A 22755-nucleotide genomic window follows, 5' to 3' on the forward strand; every position below is an offset into this window, starting at 1 on the left:
TTGTCCTTTAGTTGTGTATAATTAATATAGCTGTATGGTCCTATGTATTAGACGGTTTAGACCTATATACGGTTTAATTAAACACACATTATTTTAATAATGGCAAACTGGGGGGGGGGGGGCGGGGAGCGGGTGAACTTGCTCCCCCACCCCACCCCCTCCTTAATCCGGCCCTGGCTAGCATATCTCAAGGTCGACTACAAGCTATGCAGACCTGATTATGCGCTGTAGACTGAAGCACTTTACACCCAATGTCACCGTTGATTTTTAGTCAGATAATACCGGCAACATCTAGAATAGACCCGTTTTGGATTTCGTCTGCTAGTGCAGCGGAACTAATACACAACATTATGACCCAGTTTTCACACATCGTCCTTGTTGCAAGAACCGAAGGCTAGCGTCATTCAGTTTTAGCGATGCCGTCTTACAAATTGTATTATTTTAACAACCGCGGGCTGGGTGAAGTTATTCGACTTGCATTTGCTGTTGCAGGGGTGGACTATGAAGATATCAGATATACGGATGAAGAGTGGCAGACTCACAAGGCAGGTACGTTAAATGAGTCAATTCTGTACGTTTCCTAATAATTCGTAAATTCATGCAAGTTTTATTTACCTCTCTGCGAGGCTGGTTACGCGTACCTAATTTCGCAACACAAGTACATGAATGGCTGATGATGCTTGAGAGAGAGAGAGAGAGAGAGAGAGTTTTTCTTTTGTAACATGTTATATTGTTACGTCAGTACTGATATATATATATATATATATATATATATATATATATATATATATATATATATATATATATATATATATACGTTCATTATCTAGTTTTCTCTTAAGTACACTCATCAGCAAAGAAATCGGAATTTTAGGCGCATAGCTAACAAATTACACTAAAAATTGGAATGGTTGAAACAATAACTTCAATGGTTCAGAGATCTTCCATCATGAGGCTATTTTACAAGGAGAGCCCGAGAGTTACGCGATTGATCTCGGATCATTTCTGATACCGTCAACATGCTTCACAGGCTGTAACCAATCAAAACTTTAAGGATCACATACTGTAGTAAGGGAAACGTTGCTTTTGTGTTCGATATTACAAAATATTTTTGGGGTGCTTTACGAAAAGCGAATCCACATTTCAAATTATGCCATACCTTGTAATTAAATGTTTACATTTTCATCCATTTTTGTTGCTGTTGTGCATTTCATTTATGTGTTTACTGTGAGTAGGATGTCTACTAAATGCTAGCAGCAATCATCAACATTTTTCATGACATTCTTGAAAGCACATTTTTCATATCATCCACTGGTTTCCAACTGAATAAATTTATGTAGTTTTTGAAGTTCTGAAATTATTATAAAATATGATAGATCACCAGGGTCATCTACAGTAAAATACAAGTAATTAAAAAATATTACGTAGCCACAAAATAAAAACAAAATATATCCTTTCTCGACCTCCACCACAGCAATTTTCACCATCAACTTGTATTTAAAGGTCACTAGTGCACAAAAGACACATATACAAACTAAAAACCGATAAGTGTTTCTAAGGCTTCTTGTGGCCCGGCCTATATGGTCTTCACAACGAGATTAAATTATTTAGTTCATAGATTATCTGTTAAGTTCGATTACACGTACGAGTATAGACACATTATCAGAGCTTTGTATACTAGTGCAGTATCTTGTCTGGTTCAAACGGTTATAAATTAGTATAGTATTCAATCCTCTCCAGAACGAAAAGGTTTGGGAGTTTTGTTAGGACATTATATCTTTGGGAAAAATATCAATATTGTTAAAAGATACAGATTTAACATTTTGACGATTCGGAACAAACATGAGCTAACGATAAGTAGTATGATAATGGCAGATTTAGATACCAGTTACTGATCTGGGTGAAATCCTATACCCATGGCTTTTTCCTTACGGGTGCTGCGATCCCGCGATTGTAACCGCGCGACCCCCCCCCCCCCGCCAAGCTATGTTACATCGAGGCGCCCCATTAGATGGTGATGCGAGAGGAAAGCCATCTTGCATAAACGGCTTTGTCACAAATCAGTAATCGAACAAATCGCTGTTATCATAGTACTCGTGCTTTGAGACCATTCACTACATCCCGAAACATAGGATTTATGAACACGCGTAAACCTTACAAGTCAAGTTGGGGTCCCGAGTGGCCGAGTGGTCTAAAGCGCTCACCGTTACGGATCACTGTCATCTCACCTCTGTCTGCGTGGGTTCGAGACTCGGATTCGGCTAATGTGGTTATGTGAGAAAGCTTGCCAGTAGCTTCTCGTGGGTCGGTGGTTCTTTCTGGGGTTTTTCCGGGTTCTTCCTCCACCATTAATACTGGCCGCCATGTATAGCCTATCTTGTGCTGAAAAATGGCGTTAAACCCTACAACAACAACAACAAGTCAAGTTCCCATGAGGAGCCACCCTACAGGATAGATTGATATAGACTGAGAACATCTACTTGACTGTAAATCAGCTACTCATATTGGATTGCTAAAGCCCTGGTTCCGTATATGTGCTCGGAAACGTCGATGGTTTACCATTTCAGCCAACATGGTGTCGAACTCAGCCATGCGAAACTTTTATCCTTAATATCCATCAAGTAGAACTTGGTATTTATATTGAGACTGTTTTGTGCCGCCGCGAGAAGTTCTGAATAGACACGTATTCGCGAATAAATTAGAGGTGAGACTAAATTCTTACTGATACTGAATATGAAATAACCAGAATTAATGACATGACCGACTTGTTTTTTTAGTCGACAGTGTCTGATGCTGCCATCACGAGATGCTTCATAATTCGTTATGATAGGATGTCTCACAATTTTTTTCGCTCCATTTGTATAATACTGTCATTCGTTTCATTAATGATTTGTCTAAATTATTATTTTTAAAATCTACCTAGATAATTTTTTCACTTTTCTTATGACTTTATCATTATTGTCGTTGTTTTTTTTAATCATAATATCTTTTCAGCTCTCTGTAGTTTGTACCGCCACATTGCACACACAGCTGCCTTTCTTCCCTTCATCCTATTTGTTATGTCTGGCAAACATTTTTCAGAAAAATAGTTTTATTACGGAATATGCTCGACGTAAAAATACTATTATTAATAATAGTAAGTGAAGCAATTATATCGTATCGTTCGCAAAAACAAGTTTGGTTACCACAACAAAAGAAATATTCCGATGATGAAAATCCTGATATAACTGATTTTGATAATAAAATCACAAAAGATCTTGGCAGAAAAATAATCGATAAATTCACCCAAGAAGGATCATATGATCATAAATGACATTGTACAAGCTTGATTATAGATGATGCTGAACTAGATTTTATAATTGCTGATGCAACGAATAAAAATACATTTATAAGTCGAAGAGATGTTAATCTATCAGACGGAATTAAATTAGGTACAATTGTGAGTTATATGGATGGGGAGTCACCGCAGTTTACTGATTTAAGATCTTCAGTGCTTCATTATTTAACGTAGGTATCACACTTGGTAATCTTGCTACCCATTCGTGGGATCTTATATCTTTCTGAATTATTTCCTTTGCATATTGATATCTAAATAATCGCTCAGCAAGTGTTCGATTAAATCGTTCAACAATTGCCTGATCACGATGAATTGTGGTATGACCTCGTCTGATTTTGACATTATGTTGCTTCATCAACGATGATACTGTACCAAGAAATTCCTTGCCAGGATCAGCTTGTAATAGTTGTAGTCATCTTAAGGGTCCTTGTTGATAAATTCGTTCAAAAGCAGAAGAAACTTCAGTTGGTGTTTTAGTTGATAACGGTTCTGCTTCCTTATATCAACTTGCAACGTCAACGACAGTTGATGCGTATTTGTATGTTAATTGACGTCTTCCAATTTGAATAGTATCATGTGGTAAAAATAAAATATCTGCTTGATGAACTTCATTAGGAGTGCTGACATCAAAATGTGCATACTGAATTTGTTTAGGTTGTGGTAGGTAAATTTGCCATATTGCCTGTCGTCCTAATCAATTTGCAGCAAAATAACGTGTAACATTTGCTGCATCAGCGAGTTTACTAATAACTGCTCTACCTTTCCAATATTATCTTGGGCTATACTAAATCGATTCCTTTATTTTATAATAATCGGTTGATTAATTACTGGCTCCGAATAATAATTTACCTTTCATCGCAGATCTTACCAACCAATTAGCTAATGATTCTCTGAAGGAATTTTTTAAATATAGAATTTAATGGAGGAATTAAATTTACGTCTGCATTATGTCCTAAATCTTTACTTTTATAAGCTACATAATGAACGTGACATGCTTGATCAGTAGCATGTTTGGGATACTCTCCAGGTCTTGGTTGATCTTGTTCAACAAGTCGGCAAGTCGAGTACCAGGACCACACTAATTATATCCAGGAAGGTGTTTTCCCTCTGGGTATTTAGCCCATGGAGCGCCTGGTAATTTTCCCAGTGAAGTAGTGATATCACCATCAGACACTTTGTCTCCTGGCTGTGTCAGGGAGATAAATTAATGTTTTTTCAGCACATTTTACACATATACCTGTAAGTGCACGCTTTTTTTTTTTTTTGGTTATCATTGTTGTCAATCCACTTGTGGGGGTGGATGCACTGCACTGCATGGAACGCAATATAAATCCATATTATGTATTATACTTGTATAACATGGATGTCATTGATTTATCAGCGACAATAAAACAAAGCCAGTAAAACATATTTCAGCATTACCGAATTCCATTAGAATGATAATAATAGGTCCGTCCGGATCGGGTAAAACACATTTGTTACTGAACCTAATAATGAGATGACTCAAGTGGGATAAGTTGTATTTAGTAGCACCATCCGTTGATCATCAGCGGTGTTACAATATACTTAAAGATTTTAATGAAAACGCAAAAGTGTTAAATAAAGACAGCGATGATGTTATTAATTTTATAACTGATATTGATGAAGCACTGTAGACGACCTTGATGGATTTATTAATAATTTAGTAGTATATGACGACGTAACGCTGGCCAAACAATCGAATCCAGCAAGAATATTTTCTCCAGGCAGACATAAAAATACAAATACCAAAAATGATCGTAGATAATTGTAATATTTTAGTTGTGTTTAACGGAGTCGATACACATAAACTAAGAAATATTCATCAGACTTGGTGTAGTGGTGATATGGATATCATTAAATTTAAAAACTTCTTTGGACGAGCGCAATCTACTCCACACGGATTTATAACAATAATTTTACACGATCCTCGATCACGATATCGTGCAGGACTTGCTAAAATCTTCGGATGAAAGACTGATCTAATTAGGACAGCAGAAACGGTGCGACCTCAATAAGACGTCCAGCGGTAAACGGGACGCGGATGCTTTAACAAAAAAAAAACAAAAAAAAAACAATACAAACGACAAAAACAAAGTAACAAAATAAGCTAACCCATTTAGAGAAACTCTCGGTAAGTTAGAGGCTTTGGTTTGGCGTTATTGACCTTTTATTTTCATGTTCGTAGGAAGCTTTTATTTTTCAAAACTGACGTTCCAGCAAAGATCTGTTCATCCTCTCTGCTGCTGCAGTTTATAGTGATGTCTAGGACTGGGGCATCATGTCGCAGACATGTAGCATATCTCTATCAGTCACATTATCCTGTCACCAGGCCGACAAGTTCTAGCACTAGCCTCGTAATCCCGAATGCCTAGCGAGGCTGCTGTTTGTACCATTTTTATAATTCTTTGGTATGACTCAGCCGGGGGCTCGAACCCGCGACCTCTCGATTTCGAGGCAGACGCTCTAACCACTAATCCACAGGAGCGGTGTACGAATACTTTGAAAAAATTAAAGAAAATGCTTTTATCTATAAAGTAATGAGATAGTTGTTAGGAACATACATGTATAAAGAAATCACAGTATGTTAGATTAGAACATTGATAATTACTTTTTATGCAGCCGCTCCAGATATCATGCTACGTGTCTGCGGTATGATGCCCCAGTGCTAGACATCACTATAGACTGCCATACTGCAGACATCGTAGCGATATGACTGAAAAATTGTTAAAGCTACGTTAAAATTCCACGTCACACATACACACTCAAAGTATTCGTGAGAGGTCATTTATGTTTATATATTAATATTTACTTCTTTCAAAGTAAACTTCTTATGTGTCATTTAACAATAATGGATATAAAATAAATAGTAAATATAAAATACATACTATCTCATGTAGGTAGTTTCTGACATTTAGCATTTTTCATACTAACCACATCGTTTCTGAAGTTGGTTGGGTTTCGTGTTAGCAACGGTGAAATACACAAAGGTCTAGTACAGTTTCGGTGTGTGCATGTCGGTGAAAATACTGACTAGGCTCAAATATTAGCCATGGTGGTATTATCCCTACTATTCCAGTCAATAATAATCAACGTGTCATAACAACCAGTATTGGCCATGTTGGTATTATCCATACTAGTACAGTTAATAATCATCAGGCAGTGCGTGATAACAACCAGTATTCGCCATGTTGGCTGTATTCTTACTAGTCCGGTCAATAATAATCAGACAGTGTGTGATAGCAACCAGTATTCGCCATGTTGGCTGTATTCTTACTAGTCCGGTCAGTAATAATCAGACAGTGTGTGATAGCAACCAGTATTCGCCATGTTGGCTGTATTCTTACTAGTCCGGTCAATAATCATCAGGCAGTGCGTGATAACAACCAGTATTCGCCATGTTGGCTGTATTCTTACTAGTCCGGTCAATAATAATCAGACAGTGCGTGATAACAACCAGTATTCGCCATGTTGGCTGTATTCTTACTAGTCCGGTCAATAATAATCAGACAGTGTGTGATAGCAACCAGTATTCGCCATGTTGGCTGTATTCTTACTAGTCCGGTCAATAATCATCAGGCAGTGCGTGATAACAACCAGTATTCGCCATGTTGGCTGTATTCTTACTAGTCCGGTCAATAATAATCAGGCAGTGTGTGATAACAACGTGCCATTTAACACAAGGTAAGATCATCCTGCATGACTGAATTCAGCTTCAGACCCAAGTGGATGGGGCTTCCATTTTATCACATGATGTCATAATCCAACATAAACATATACTTAATAACTTAATATAATAAATACATATCCAATGAAAATGGTCATTAACATTTCTGTGTTCGAATTCTTATTAAAAAAAAAAAACAATTTCGCGATTATGATTTTTGAGGCTAGAAAATTACAAGATGCAGGTTTATGAGAATTATTTACTGATTAATCGACGGAGCAAATTCATCAACATTTTCTTTTAAAGTGTTCTTTGGGACCCTCAGCGACTTGTACCACAGGGGCGTACAGTTTACCTATATACATGTACTATAAAAAAAACTAGTTGCTTACAATGTACCTATCAGTCATGTATTTGCTATTAAAAACTAGTTTTTATTGTACATGTATTACTGATAGGTAAGTTGTCTGTAACGATACGAACCTCTGTCATTTGTATCACTATATGCAGCTGACTAATTAACGACACAATATTGATAAAATTTGCATATGCAAATTTCTTCCAGATAGTATCACATTTTCAAACGCATCGTCTGCATCTGAATGTAAACACTGTCATATATATTCCTATCCGTGTGAATGACGTAGTTTATGTTAATCCTGCAACATTGTAGACTAGGTTACTTGGGCATTTGTGGATTAAACGGAACATCTCGCGCTTCTACATCAAGCAACTGAATCAGGTTGTGCTTGTAGGAGTGAGCTCGTTTCGTCGATTTTTGGTTAGCTTTAGATATTTAACTAAGTGACCAATTTGCAGACTGGTTGGTTAATGTAAAATTCACTGATTCGTCCAGCATGCGTTTGGGAAAATCTTGTCAAGACTACCTAGATGTAATTTGAGTTCCAAATTTATCGCGATGGAATGACATTGGTCAAGCCATTCACTTTTTGGAATGGAAATTAATACAGTAGTGTTTGAATGGAACTGTGCATTGAAGGTTTACAAATTGAAAATACCTGAAAGAACTGGATCGTTATCATCCAGATTTTACCAATCTTGTGATTTTATTTCTCATAGAGCCTTCTAAAGGGCGTGGCTTTTGGACTTTGGGCCCATACGTTTTGTATAAAATATTAAGAAATTATAATCATTACTTACAGTACCAAATACTATTTCTGCTTGTTAGTAACGGTTATCTTGGGTTTCTTCATAAGCGTTGTCATGTGACTCAGGTATGTGATTATGTCCACATTCACTGAATTCCCAAATCATACATAATCTCTCGTAGTCCAGCTACAGACACAGCCGAGCCTAATGAGGGAAATTATGATATCCTTTTTTTATTCGTTATTCTATTTTGGATCTCGTTATCTGTAGAAATTCAGTTCTGATTTATCGATGGCTTCGGTTATTATTCATTGGTTATTCGTTGATTCGTTGTTCTCTTTAATTTCGTTCACGAAATCACTATTCCTTGATGAAAATATTCTATCTTGACGAATAATCAACCGCCTTTTGTGAAAGAAATGATATTCTTTTAAGCAGAGGAGCCATTAACAGTCTAAAACATGCTGACAGCATATTGCTACATATGGGAATATTTGAACAACCGTTAGTGAATTGAGCTATCGAAACTACACAGTATATAACATACGAAATAGAATGCCGTAATGGATGAGCCATGTGACTGCTTGCGTATTTGTTTTTGTTGGAGCTCTTATGCATGAGATGTGACACCTTGACAGTTTTTACAATAGCCTATAACGTTTATATCCACTATTTTGCCTAATTTTGATGAAATTACTAGCTTATAGTGTTGTTCTTCATTGGTGCACTTGTGGTGAACAGTAACGTTATGCGGCCAAATGAACGTTTTAACAGCTTGCATATTAGTATCACACGCTGTACGAGTATTATCGTATCTGTCGCAAATTGACTGGACTACACAGCTGTAGCTTACACTGGTCGCACCTTATGTTATTTCGAAAGCTCTGAAACTGAACAGTTACAAAGTACTGCATTTACTCTATTTGTTTACAGTAACATTCCACTTTGACACAATACCTTCATACTGAAAGAGTGCAGGGACTGTACCACAAATTTTGATTAGCACATAATGTTTTTGTTTTTTTAAATAAAAGGCAAATAATCGATTAGGAAACTCGATTTAATCCAGATTAGCTATCATTCGGTTACTTTGTTTAGACTGGGAATCTTTCAGAAATTGTAAAAACTAAGAACGGTAAACTCCAGACGCTTGATAACATTCCAGCACTATTAGTTTAATGGCCTAATTTTATGTGCACCAAGCCACTCAGCATGTGTTTTTAGTATGATGAACTGAAAGTGCCTTGCAGAAACTCATATGCTTATTCATTTTCATGTTGGTGTAGTTCTGAATACATTTTATGTTAAGTCTTTTTTCAGTTTAAAAGCAGAAGCAACTTAAATTTTCTTCTTCCTTGTTATTACGTTTGCAAGATTAATTTACTTAATAAACGTCAATGATAGAATGCACTTCATGCGAAAAACGTTAAACTCAGTTAACATTTGAAACCTCTTGGGTTTGATTAGAGTTTGGTTTTAGGTACCTCCTTGATTACTTAAATATACCAGTGTTGTCATATTTTAAGATAAGTTCATAATGTGGAGGGATAAGGAATGGGAAACATTGAGAAAAGAAGAAAAAGGAATTAAGCGTAAATATGGGAATATATCATGTGTAAGGTTTATTTCCAAACTTGGAAATGGAAGGTGTTCGAGAGGTGATATCGCCACTGCATACCACTTTCATCGCCAATGTTGCTGACACATATAATTCAGTATATTATATTATGAAACATTTAATCAAATCAGTTTTACATTAGGATAGGACTGAAAGTACATACATTCCTTTCTGTTGCATATAAGAAGCAGGTTTTTAAAAAAATATTTTTGATTAAGTCGGTAATACTTTTGGGATCTTACTGAATATGCTTGTACATTTTTCTGTGATGAATTTGGAATTAAAATTTCCATAAAAAGTAATTACAAGTAATGGATAGCAGATTTTTTGCATTTTAATGCGTTTTTTGACAATATTTGATAACCATGGAAATATTACGATGAATAAATGAGAGAAGTTGGTCTGACATTATAAGGCGGGGTTATACGTTTATTTTACCTCCAGACATTATTTTAATAAATCAGGGTCGGAGTTAAAAACCGTAATTCACACAATCTCCTTTTCACAGTCTATGCAGATGAGCTGGGGATATGTCAAGTTTATTCATGTTCTATCCTAAGATAATCTAGGACAGTTTTTAAAAAATAAATGTTCAATTCCTTTACTATACCCGATCACTTCAGTGTACACAATGTCTTAAGTGAGGCAAAATCAATTACAATCTCCGCCAATCAAAGCTCAACACATACTAATCTTCAATAATGAAAAATTAGTTTGTTCTTGTATATTATTAGGCCTACGGGTCATAAACCAGAAGAGAGTATGGGATGGTTTATTGCCCCTCGTCCGTCCGCCCATTAGCAGAAGTTTGTTATCGCAACTTTTTCTACAGGAGCCATCTTGAAAACCTTATTATCAATACTCCTTCTGAACGGAAAGTAATATTGACATGGGCCGTGATTGGAAGACTTTTCAAGACGTCCAGCTGGTCCTAAAGGAAAATAGTGCAAATCTGATATCCAGCATGGCTGCCACAGCGTCCATTTTTAAGATCATGTTATCGCTATTCTTTCTTTACAGATGATTATTTCAGTATGGAGTTTTCACTAACAGACTTCTTATGATGTCTAATTGGTCCTAAATGAAAATGATGCATTTCTTTGTACGGCCAAAATGGCCAACACGGCATCCATAATGGAAACTCTGTTATTGCTACTTCTTCCAAACGGAAAGTCATGACATGGGGTTTTCGCTACAACACCTTTTATTATATCTGGTTAGACTTAAATGAAAATGATCTTATCTATTGGCTACTATGGCCGCTACTGTGGCCACCTTGGAAATCTTATTATCGCTAATTCTTCTGTATAGGCAGTGATATAAACATGAGATTTAACTAAAAGACATTTTTATGATGTCTAGCTGCTTATGAATGCAAATGGTGCCGATCTGATGCCCAACATGGCACTCACCGTGGCCGTCTTGAAAATATTATCGCTACACTTTCTAAATGGGTGGTCACATGAACATGGGACTTTTACAGAAATATTTCTTGTCATGTCTGGTTGGGCCAAAATGAAAATGGATTCGATCTTCTGTCCAAAATAGCCAGAATAGCGGCCATCCTGAAAATATTTTCATTACTCCGTCTGAATGAATGATTATATTAGCACTGGATTCTTCTAAAGAGCTTCTTAAAATTTATGATTGGTCCCAATATTGGTTTTATTAAAATCTTATATATTGACTAATTGTATTATATATGACACGAAATCGTAACTATTTGTTTTACTTATGAATTAAGTAATATGAATCAAGGCTGATGTTTAGGTCGTGCAAGAAATGTTTGACTTTAAATATGCATGACAAATTGCTTGTTTTAATGTGCCACATAGTCAAGTCTAACTGTACACTGAGCGAGAGGTGTTTTGTTCCTAAAAGTATTATTAAGATTTGAGACACTGCCAAACATGACTGTTTTGTAAGCAACCAACGCAAACAGCAGGGCACTTTTCTGTCTACAGACCCCACCCCCCATTAGATATGTGTATTTCGATTTTTAACGTAACTTTAACAACTTTTCAGTCATATCGCTACGATATCTGCAGCGAGGCAGTTTAAAGTGGTGTCTAGCACTGGGGCATCATACCGTAGACATGTAGCATGATGTCCCACCCAGTCACATTCTCCTGACACCAGGACAACCAGTCATAATAGTAACCTCTTAATGCTGAGCGCCAAGCGAGGCAGCTGTCAGTACCTTTTTTTTAACAAGTCATTGGTAGGACTCGGCCGGGGTTCGAACCTGTTACCATTTAGTCCACCGGAGCGGTCTAATCAATATATATATATATATATATATATATATATATATATATATATATATATATATATATATATATATATATATATATATATATATAGAGAGAGAGAGAGAGAGAGAGAGAGAGAGAGAGAGAGGAAAATAAATACTATTTTATCTTATTATTCATAAGCTCACTAGGGGGGATTGTCCAAGTGAAGAAATACGCACATGATACTTTTTTAAACACTAATTTCAGATATGCCCCTTCAAATAATGCCGGTTCTTGAAATAGATGGTAAGAAGTTCTGCCAGAGCGCTGCTATTTCAAGGATGATTGCCAGAGAATATGGTAGGTGCTACCAGATTTTCGTCTCCATCAAACGGTAGCCATGTTTATTTTCGCGATCTTTTCAATAGTTAATGAATGAAACGTCTTACGTGTAGCTTCATTTCACTGAGAAGTTAATGATTTTATTTGCCATTTGTACAATTTCATTGAAGGACGATTTGTATGCGGAGATCTTTATCTGTCTGGCTTGGATGTAATTGAAAACGATGCACTTACAGCACGAGATATAAAAACCTAATAATTATTACCAACTTAAGTACGTTCTTCCATCGTTTTAACTGGAGAGAACAAGTGTAGTTGGGGGCGGCTTGGATATGATTAGCTTGGGTTTGATTACCTAGGGTTTATTTTAAATATGGTAAATAATTATTATTGATTTAAGCGCATAACATTTGATAATGATATACACTGTTCTCCCTACAAGGTCTCTATGGGGTCAGCGTCACAGAAGCGTTCAGAATCGATGAACTTTACGAAGCTGTTGTCGATGCAATCAGAGAAATAGCCAAACCCTATTACGAAAAGGACGAGGAAAAGAAGGCGAGTGTCCCATTCATAGTCCTTGTACATATTGCATACCTGTCCTCTAAATATGTTACCTGAAAATAAAAATTCGATTTGGCACAAAACAAGTGGAAATCCCTTATGATATCCATTGCAAAAGAAACTATATTTTAATTTTCGCGATGGGTTGCATCACAATGGGCTCTGCTTTCTGCTGTTTGCTCGCTAGCATAATAAATTGGTGAACTTAGTGGAAATTAGCTGGAATATATCCACCGATAATTAGAAATAGCTTAAAAAATTATCACGTAATATAACAACAATCAAAATCGTGGACGAGTTTAGTGACTTAAAAACTTCACTTGAAACTGAATAATTTCTACTATTCATTTTGAAGAAGAAAAAAAAATTCTTCGACCGAACTAATTATGTATATATGTATTTTATCCTTCCAATTAATCTTATGAAAACTGGACGACTGAGAATTAAATTCACCCGGTATCACAGTATCATAAATTTAGACACCAAACAGTTGTTAAAAGTCTAAGAATCCTAAGCAAAATTACGCTGTGAAGTCCAAGCCGTAGGAGGATAGAAAATTAAGTAACATAGCTGCTCTAAGTCACGATGAAGAAGGCAGGATAAACTCTTCTGAGGACTTGTTAAGATATAGCTGTATACAAAATTTGGTTGAAAACCAACAATCCTTGGCAAAACTGTACTGTCGAGACAATTTTAGAAAACGGGCAAACAGGGGCCATGACTCCTGTAATGGATGATATTGAGCGTTGGAAATCAAACTCATTTAAGGTCTATCTAGCAGCATGGCAACGAATTCAAGGAATTATTATTAAAGTTATGCCGTGGAAACCATCGTTAGGAGGAAGGGTAATGTGGGCCTCAACTCCTGCAAATTAATAGGTGAGACTCCATGAACTAATTCAGAGTCTCTACGGGAACAAAGTAGGGAGGGCAGACAGTCGGAGAATCGGGGGCTAACTCATTAAAGAAAAGGTTAACATTAAATTTAATGTCTAGGGCGGGCAATCAAGAGGCCATACGGCCTATGATTGATGACGCAAACACCGGACGTTGAACTCCGTCAAGATGTCAAATTTGATTGCTACATTCGGTTAAAATCCAGCAGTCCTCGAGATTATTATGCGGAAACATAGATGCGAAACAAGGGGAATGAGGGCAACAATTTATAACTGATGAAGTGGAACCTGGAAATCGTATAAATTTGTGCTATTATAATAGAACCACATGACAGATTTGGTTGAAATACAACAATCCTTTATAAACCTATGCCGAGGAAACCAAAGAAATGAATACGGAAATTCCGTATATTAAGCTGCGGACCAACTTTTCCCTTGTAACTTAGTCTCTTAGAAACCAAATTGTTGTCATACCGGCGATGGACATACAGCTTGGTCGGATGGACAGACGGACTTACAGCATGATTACCATAGGACTTTTTAGACTTCATCGCATGTGACCCAAATAATACAATTCTTGTACGTTCTGTGAAAGCGTTCAGGGAACATTTACATTATTATTACAATTTACAATTGTTGTGAGATTAAAACAATTTTGAGCATGCGATATCTATTCTGTCATACTTTGTATTTTGCAATTCAGGAAAGCATGCAGTAAAAAAATGCTGATACATTCAAATTTTCCAATGGCATTTTCATGTCCTGCAGTTTGCAACGAAATTTAAGTACCGTATATAGAAAAATGTGGAGGATGAGGTAGGAGTTGTGAGATGTGCAAATCAATACCAGTTATGAAGAATTTCTTTCGTTTTCTTAGGCCGAGATTTCGAAGAATCTTTGGGAAGTGGTTTTCCCTAAATTTCTAAGCTTTTTTGAAATGAGGCTGGGTGAGAATGGAGAGAAAAGCGGCTTCCTCGTCGGTGACAAGGTATTTTAGCACTGTTTCTAACAAATAATGTTACGGCTTGTCTTTAGATATTCTGAAATATTTAAAATTAATTTCGGTTTTCTGTGAATTTAAACTCTGTGTGTGTGTGTGTTTGTGTGTGTATTGGAAAAAAATATTTTTTACTGTGTGTGTGTGTATTGGAAAAAATATTTTTTACTGCAATTGACCTGGCGTTATTCTCCCATATAGTGGTTACCTATAGGAAGAGCCCAACTGCAAACTGCACAGACCAAGATCTGCCGTTGCATAATGCGCTGGCAGATCACAGTCTATACAGTTTGTTCAGGCCAATCTGTAGAACAAACAGTATAGACCCTGATCTGACAGCATATCATGCAACGGCAGAGCAAGGTATATGTTTTTGTAGATGGACTTTACCTTTTAACAAAAAAAACAACCATAGAGTGATGGCAATATTGATTTATCTGACAACTTTTTCAAATTGTAGAAGTATGACTACTTCGCCAATTAGCCAAATGGCATTATTTTCCTTTTTATGAGATTTCTTCAGAAGAAAGTAAAGAAAAGGAAAATCCTGTATAATTGCTGACATTTTTTTTAGGGGCACATACAAGAGAATGGTGGTAATTAGACGAATATCAGTTTTAAAAATATTCCCCATTTAAATATTTGTTATTGTTAAGCCGTGTTTCTTTTAAGCATTGAAACATTCTTTGAGTTTTCGTTGTCTCAACAATAAGGTTGGTTCAATCCAAATGAACCCTTGTGTTCTTTATTTTTAGTTCCACTGGTCATCGACCAAGAGATTATGGGTGGTCTGTCGTCCGTCGTCCGTCCGTTAGCACATGTTTCCCACCGCTACTCCTGCTAAATTACTTGAAAAGATTGTCATGAAACTTTACACATATTTTCATGCCATGGTATAGTTGTTCCTAAATAAAATGGTGCTGATTGGACCTCTAACATAGCTACCACAGTGGCTATCCAGAAAATCTTGTTATCACTAATCTTGATTCAGGCAATGATATTGACTTGGGATGTTCACCAGATGGCTTCTTATGGTGTTTAGTTAGTCCTCAATGAAAGCGTGGCCTTCTGAATAGATCACATCAACTTTATTTAATGTCTAGTTGGTCATAAATGAAATCGCGTCCATCTGATAATCAAATATGGCTGCCACTGTGGCCATTTTGAATATTTTATTATTGCTACTTCTTCAAAACGAAATGTAATATTACCATGGGGTTTTCGCAAGAAGACGGTGTCTAATTAATCCTAATAACATGACATTCAGTGTGCCTTCCACAGTCGTCATCTTGTCATCACTATTTCTCCTGAATAATGGTCTTATCAGCATGAAATGTTCACTGAAATACTTTTTATTATGTCTAGTTGTTCGTATATAAAAATGGTGCCGAATCGGACGTCTATAATGATTGCCACAATGGCCATCTTGAAAATCTTATCACTACTTCTCCTAGATTGCTGGTCATATTGACATTGTGCTATCACCAAAAGACTTTTTGTTTTGTCTGGTTGGGTATACATATAAATGATGCCTGATATCGAATATAGCCACCATGGCATCCATCTGGAAAATCTTGCTATTGTTTCTCCTCCAAAGCGGAACGTCATATCAACACGGGGTTTCCATCCAAAGTCTTCTCATGATGTATTGTGGGGTCTAAATGAAAATGATGCAAATCTTACGTCGAATATGTCCCCCACAACAGCTTCTTGAAAATCTTGTTATTGCTGATGAATATCAAATATTGTTTAAACACTCATTAGTTCAAAGGAAGAAATGGTCTTATCTTGAATTAATGGAAATTCTTTTCAGCCAGTAGAGCGTCAAGTCCCTTCGAAGGACTCTTGTTTTTTTATAGGGTGGGTCATTTCTTTTTAAATAATTGCCAAACATCAGCAGAAATCTACAGATCACGGTTATTGTTTAAAGTTCGCTGTTGTAGCAGTTGAAACCAAATACATTGCAACATACATCATTAATCTTCACAAGACTATTAGGACTTTGTAAATATGTTATGGATATCACATATATCCATTCCCAACGAAGCGATGCACAAAGTATTATACTCTCTCTGCGACAACTGTTTTTCTAAAAACTTACAAATGTATGGTATTTTGGAATGATTATTATTATGATGGTGTCCGTCCATTCGAAAGTGTGAACCTCCTCTCGTCCATTACTTGTTTTGGTTTGCGCACAAGTTTAGTCTAACGCCTTCTACCATGGGCAAACATTGTATATATGTTGCATTCTAGGCTAGAAAACCACCTACTGATTTGTGTTCAAAGGTGGGCAGACTGACTGAAAATACCCAGATTGTTTCCACACAGTAAGGTGATTTCTCAGTCTCATATAGGGAGCCATAAATAAATCGGGTTATTGTCATAATTCAAGGTTCGCAGTCAGGCCAGCCTGAGATTTGGCAATGGAATAGGCTCCTACTTCTCCAGCATCACATAACCAATAAAGTGTTAAAAGTGCTGATTTAAAAACCTACCAAGCAATCTGCCAACTAAATCACGTGTTTAATTAATTACACTTAAGTCACTTCGTAATTAATTTTCGTACATTACTTGCACGCTTGGCAACAAAATCACCTAAAATGTCCATACATTATAAGAACAAGGTGACAGTGACCGAAAAGTAACAACTGAAGTTCCACGCTACATACTTTACCAAACTTGGTATGTTGCATGCACATAGGCAGGGTTTTTGAAGAAAAATGGATTCCTTTAGGACTACAATGGTTACATTTACTAAACGTAGTGGAATACTTGTACCGAAGAAAATGAAAGACATATGTTGCCTTTCGTTTCAAAAAGTAAAAATTTTAAGGTCACTGTGACCTGTATTGAAGATGCATGGTTTGAGCCTGAAAAAGAGTCTTGCATTATTTGTCTTCAGCAAACTTTTTTGATGGTTTGCGAACGAGGCAACGCAAAAGAAGAAATTAGTTTAGATTTGACTCAAAATGTCAGAGAGGTCCAGTATGTAGTCAGTTGAAAAATATTAAAGGTTCAAGTGAATGAAAGAGTAAATATTGATTTCCTCAGATTAACTTCAGTTTCCAAGTCTACACTTTTAAAAGCTTAAAGGAGGGCCTTCTTTTACACACTGTTTGTATATGTCCTTCATAATGAGGAACGTATCATAAGCTGTACGACTGACCGAAAATACTTCTGGATATATATATATATATATATATATATATATATATATATATATATATATATATATATATATATATATATATATATATATATATGTGTGTGTGTGTCTTTTCCCGTTCATTCTGGTTTCTGCAAGGTTATTCATCTTTATATAACTTTTATCATAGCTTTCACTTGAAGCAAAAACAACATGTTGATTCGGTGATCTGAATATCCAAGATCAAGGTAAATTTTACTTGAAAGAAAAAACTGTCCTTACAATAACTTTAATTCGGCATCTCAGATTTGAATCAATCATCATTAATCAGTTGTGCGTTTTTTTAAGTAAAAGCTTATCAGTTTTGGAGTAAAAAGGACAAAGGTTAAGGTTGCTATAATTGAAAGATTAGAAATTATTTTCACACATTATCCGTATTTCTTTTCCATATACCTTTGCTTAACTATGCGGTTAACTTGCATTTTGGGTACTAAAGACGCCTATTGGGTATGGAGTCAACAGTTCAATGGTGACTCAAAGATGGAAAATGGTTTTGGTAAGAAAACGATTGTAGACTGCGTATTAATAAACTTTCTGGATGATCTGTAAGTTATGTTTAAGAAAAAAGGTATATCAATTTTCGAATAAGAAGATTAAAGACCAAGTCCACAGAAATAAGACAAAAATGTTTCCATGTGTCATGGGGCAAATTTCTGTCGATCTACGAAAAGCACATTAGTTTGGCCAGAGAACAATTAGATTATGGGGACATGGGCTTGTTAAATAGCTATACTGCAGTGATTCCAAAATGTCTGGTCGGTAGTGGTAGATATTTTTTAATTAAGCATTCGTTTACTTAACCGCGAGACGGAGTATTAGGGACACGGCTAACTTCGATTTCATAGTGGAACTGTCAAACTTGAAAAATTTCCAGAAACCGTTAGTCGAAAACCTGGAAGGTCAACTTGACCCCAGTTTTGGCGCCTAGATAAAAGGCGATAAATATATTTCATCCTGATTGGTTACGCTAAATAGGGGTGTGTTTCCCGCACGCAATTTCCTTGCTATAAATATGTCCCTGATCGAAAAATCTAATTAGTATAAGCTTTGCTGCAAGAGTTAAGGTACAAGGGACTCCGAGAATCAGTTTGGAAAAAATTATCTCGTAAAACATTTGTCCAAGGGACCGGATGTCTGGAAGGTCGACGGTATAAACGAACAACGCTTGAAAGCACAAAAGGTATTTGTGTCAAATTCATGAGATTCGTTGATACCAATATAATATTTTGCTTGAATTATTTGATATGTGCATGAATTCAGTTCTTTAAATTCGTAGATCATTTCTCTTGATATAGGTATAAATGTGTTGAGTTTATATATATATATATATATATATATATATATATATATATATATATATATATATATATATATATATATATATATATGAATTCGTACAATAATCTTCTTTATATAAGGTTGCCGATTTGTTTGTATTAGTCGTCATGTTTTTACAGGAATGAGGTTCTAAGAATTTCATGTATTACTTTAGTTAATATGAGTTACAAGACGCCGTGTGAATTCACCGGTCTTAGGTAATGTCATGTATGCTAAAGACTTGAATGGGTGTATTCGCTGAACACAAGGTACTTAAGCCAGGTCGTGAATTTCATTCATTCATTTGTGTAATTGAGACGAGAGCGGAACTTCTAAGTCTCGTGTGTTAATGCGAAGTGATGAAATATCCATTAGGAAGTACATTGATCTTATGAAACTATGTTTGTTTTGGTCTGCCATGCTTGGATCGATTAAATAGCCTTTGGTATATGTTTCAATACCGATAGTAAGATCTGGGGGAATAGTGTTCTATCCTCAGTAGGATAACCGACATAAAATATATTTTGTTCTGTTTTCAAAGGGGAAAAAATAATTTCAGACGTATTCCCAGAAGTATCATCAGATGTATCTACGCACTGACGTATTCAAGTATATGTGTATCTACATGCTTACATATCCACCTACCAACTCAAAGTTTGAATGCCGAAAGGAGGCGAGACAGCAGGGAGGTTGGGAGAGAAAAAGAAAGGAAAAAGGCGAAAGGACATATAACAGCTACAGTGAAATCAGAGTGTTTTGGTCTGCCATGCTTGGATTGATTAAATAGCCTTTCGTATCTGTTTCAGTACCGATAGTACGATCTGATAAACAGAGGGGAGTAATGATCTATCCCCAGTAGGATAATCGACAGAAAATATAGGTTGTTCTATTTGTTTTCAAAGGGGGAAAAAGCTATTCAGACGTATTCCCAGAAGTATCATCAGATGTACCTACGCACTGACGTATTCAAGTATATGTGTATCTACCTGCTTACATATCCACCTACCCACTCAAGGTTTGAGGGCCGAAAGGAGGCGAGACAGTGGAGAGGTTGGGAGAGAAAAAGAAAGGAAAAAGGCGAAAAGACAGATAACAGCTACAGTGAAATCAGAGTGAATATGAGCTAAGCATGTTATGCAATTGTACAAGGCAACGACTTCGATTGTTCACTCGATCATATGGTGAACTAATTCTATCAACAAAACAGATCAGCTACTTTTATAAATACATTTGTATTTTGAAATTCGATGAAAGATTTATTCCAAAAAGATGTGTATCTTCCTAATGTATTGTGTTATTTCCATTGTTCATGTAATAGATTAAATTTTGATTTTCTATGTGTGGGGACTCGAGTCATTCTGTTCTATATATCTGCTCAGATATCTATTTATTCTACCTATAAGTTTACTTCATCCGGGCAATAACACCGAGGGCGATCATCTCCTAGATAACGAGAACCGAATAAAGCGGACACCTTGAAAGAAGGTACAATCCGCCAGTCAACCCTCACCCTTTACAAAGAGAGGGGGCGTTTACACCATGTAATAACTTTAGTTGTAACCAAAGTTTATGAATACCTTGCAAATAAAGTCAGAAAGAGGTTGATTGATTTGAAGGTTAAAGGGGTCAAATGTCATTGTCTTAGAGATTCAGACGAAATTGTTGCTGCACAATAAATTCAGTTATAGGGCAAGTTCCTTGACAAAACTGGTATGTTGCTTTTGAGCATCAAAAGGTCAAAGAACAATGTTACGGTATATTGCATGCTTGTCCATGAAACATATTGATCTAGGGGTCAAAACGTCATGGCTAAGATCAGTGAGATCCGATAGCATTGTCAGAGCCATCATGCTGGTGCCTACATAATGGAGTATTAAACAGGTGTATTGAACTTTCACTGTGTGCTTCTGAAACATCCGTCCAAAATCGCATTAAGGATAAATATCTGAGAATTCTTTTTCTTTTTTCTAGTTATCAATTGCAGACTTGGCCTTATTCAATGTTCTGGATATAGCAGAGGGATGGCATGGCAGCCAATTGTTGGGCAACAATCCCAAACTGCAGGCCTTGATCGAACGTGTAAAGGCGGTGCCGGAAATAGCAGCTTGGCTGGAGAAAAGACCCGTTACAGATCATTAGGAAGCTCGTCTTTTGATACAAATTAGTTGCTTCCTGACAGTATCATTGAGACTTTATTGAAATAGCAATTATATACTTAATGCCCTTCTCTGGATATAAGCTCTCTTTCTAACGTAGGGTAGTTGTTATAGGTTTCTTTCTGTAATTAACATCATTTGTGTATGTATGTGGTTTTAAAGGTTGCTTTTGAAACCCTGGCATAGCTAGATCAAGCAGGCACAGTGGAGATTTGATCCTGGTAAACTTGGTGATCCATCTATTTTGCCTGAACATCTTCTAAGGTACTTAAATACAATCTCTGCTATCAGAACGTCAAGTCTTTTGGAAGTCATCCAATTCTTGAGCGTGAGTTTCCAGTATTAGTCATTCAGACATGACGTTTCCAAAGGAATGACATTTTTGATTGATCGATACAGTAACCCGAGCATAAAGTTTTATGATTGACATAATATACCATATTGGTCAATGTTTTAAACAGACAATTTGCTTGATGTTAAAACTCGGTTATATGCACTGACTCCGTTAACTGTTAAAATGCTTTACTATATTAACCAAATTTTTTATTCGTTTATTTGTATGTTCATCTCGTTTTCGTAGGCAGATAGCAGCACATCGGTGAAACTTTTCAGGTAACAACAGCTGGCATCCGCAATATCAAAATATTGTGGTAGTTTTTAAAGACGTATGACTTATATCATAGCTCAGTTTACATGCATGCTTGCATGCATACACACATACATACATACATGCGTGCTGTTAGTACATGTTTGGTTGTTCGCTCGCTTGCTTCATACTTGCCTATTTTTGAAGTTACATACAAATTAAACAAAGAGACAAAGAAATGCAGATTTTGTATTGTTTTGGCTTTATGGAAATAAAGAAGGAACTACATTAACTGAATTGTTGTTTTTAGAAACACACTGTCTCGAATACAAGAAAAAGACTGATGTGTATTGATAAAAACATCAACCTTAACATGCACAATACCTTTAAGAGTCAGCCTTGACTATAAACGTTAGAAGAATTTACATTCACATTGGCTAAGTCTAATATTGGTTATCATGAAGGAAAATTCAAAACCGTTCACATCTCACCAACTAATAAATTCTGCCAAGTTACTAAGGCTGCAGTGTTTCAACATGGAAACGACTACGTTTAGATTACTCCCTGTAAACGTTTATTACATAAACACATCAATGAACATGCATGTGAATCTCACTCACAAATTACCCATTCCAGTTCAAATGTTTTTCCACACATCTGATTAAAAGGATTGTTTAGTAACATTTTCTGTTAATTGTGTTCATG

At 36.1% G+C, this 22755-nt stretch overlaps 1 protein-coding gene across 1 annotated transcript; it reads left to right on the forward strand.

Moving 5' to 3' along the window:
* The first annotated feature begins 280 nt into the window (after nt 1-280).
* On the forward strand, nt 281-22338 carry LOC149796195 (S-crystallin SL11-like). Its single transcript, XM_089966147.1, has 5 exons — nt 281-549; nt 12252-12344; nt 12769-12884; nt 14664-14774; nt 21280-22338. Exons 1-5 carry the CDS (start codon nt 417-419, stop codon nt 21445-21447), a joined length of 621 nt encoding a protein of 206 aa, XP_089822273.1. The 5' UTR covers nt 281-416; the 3' UTR covers nt 21448-22338.
* Nucleotides 22339-22755: the final 417 nt, after the last annotated feature.

The sequence above is a fragment of the Sinohyriopsis cumingii genome, chromosome 7, assembly GCF_028554795.1.
Source record: "Sinohyriopsis cumingii isolate HCF-2022 chromosome 7, ASM2855479v2, whole genome shotgun sequence".
Lineage (NCBI taxonomy): Eukaryota > Metazoa > Mollusca > Bivalvia > Unionida > Unionidae > Sinohyriopsis > Sinohyriopsis cumingii.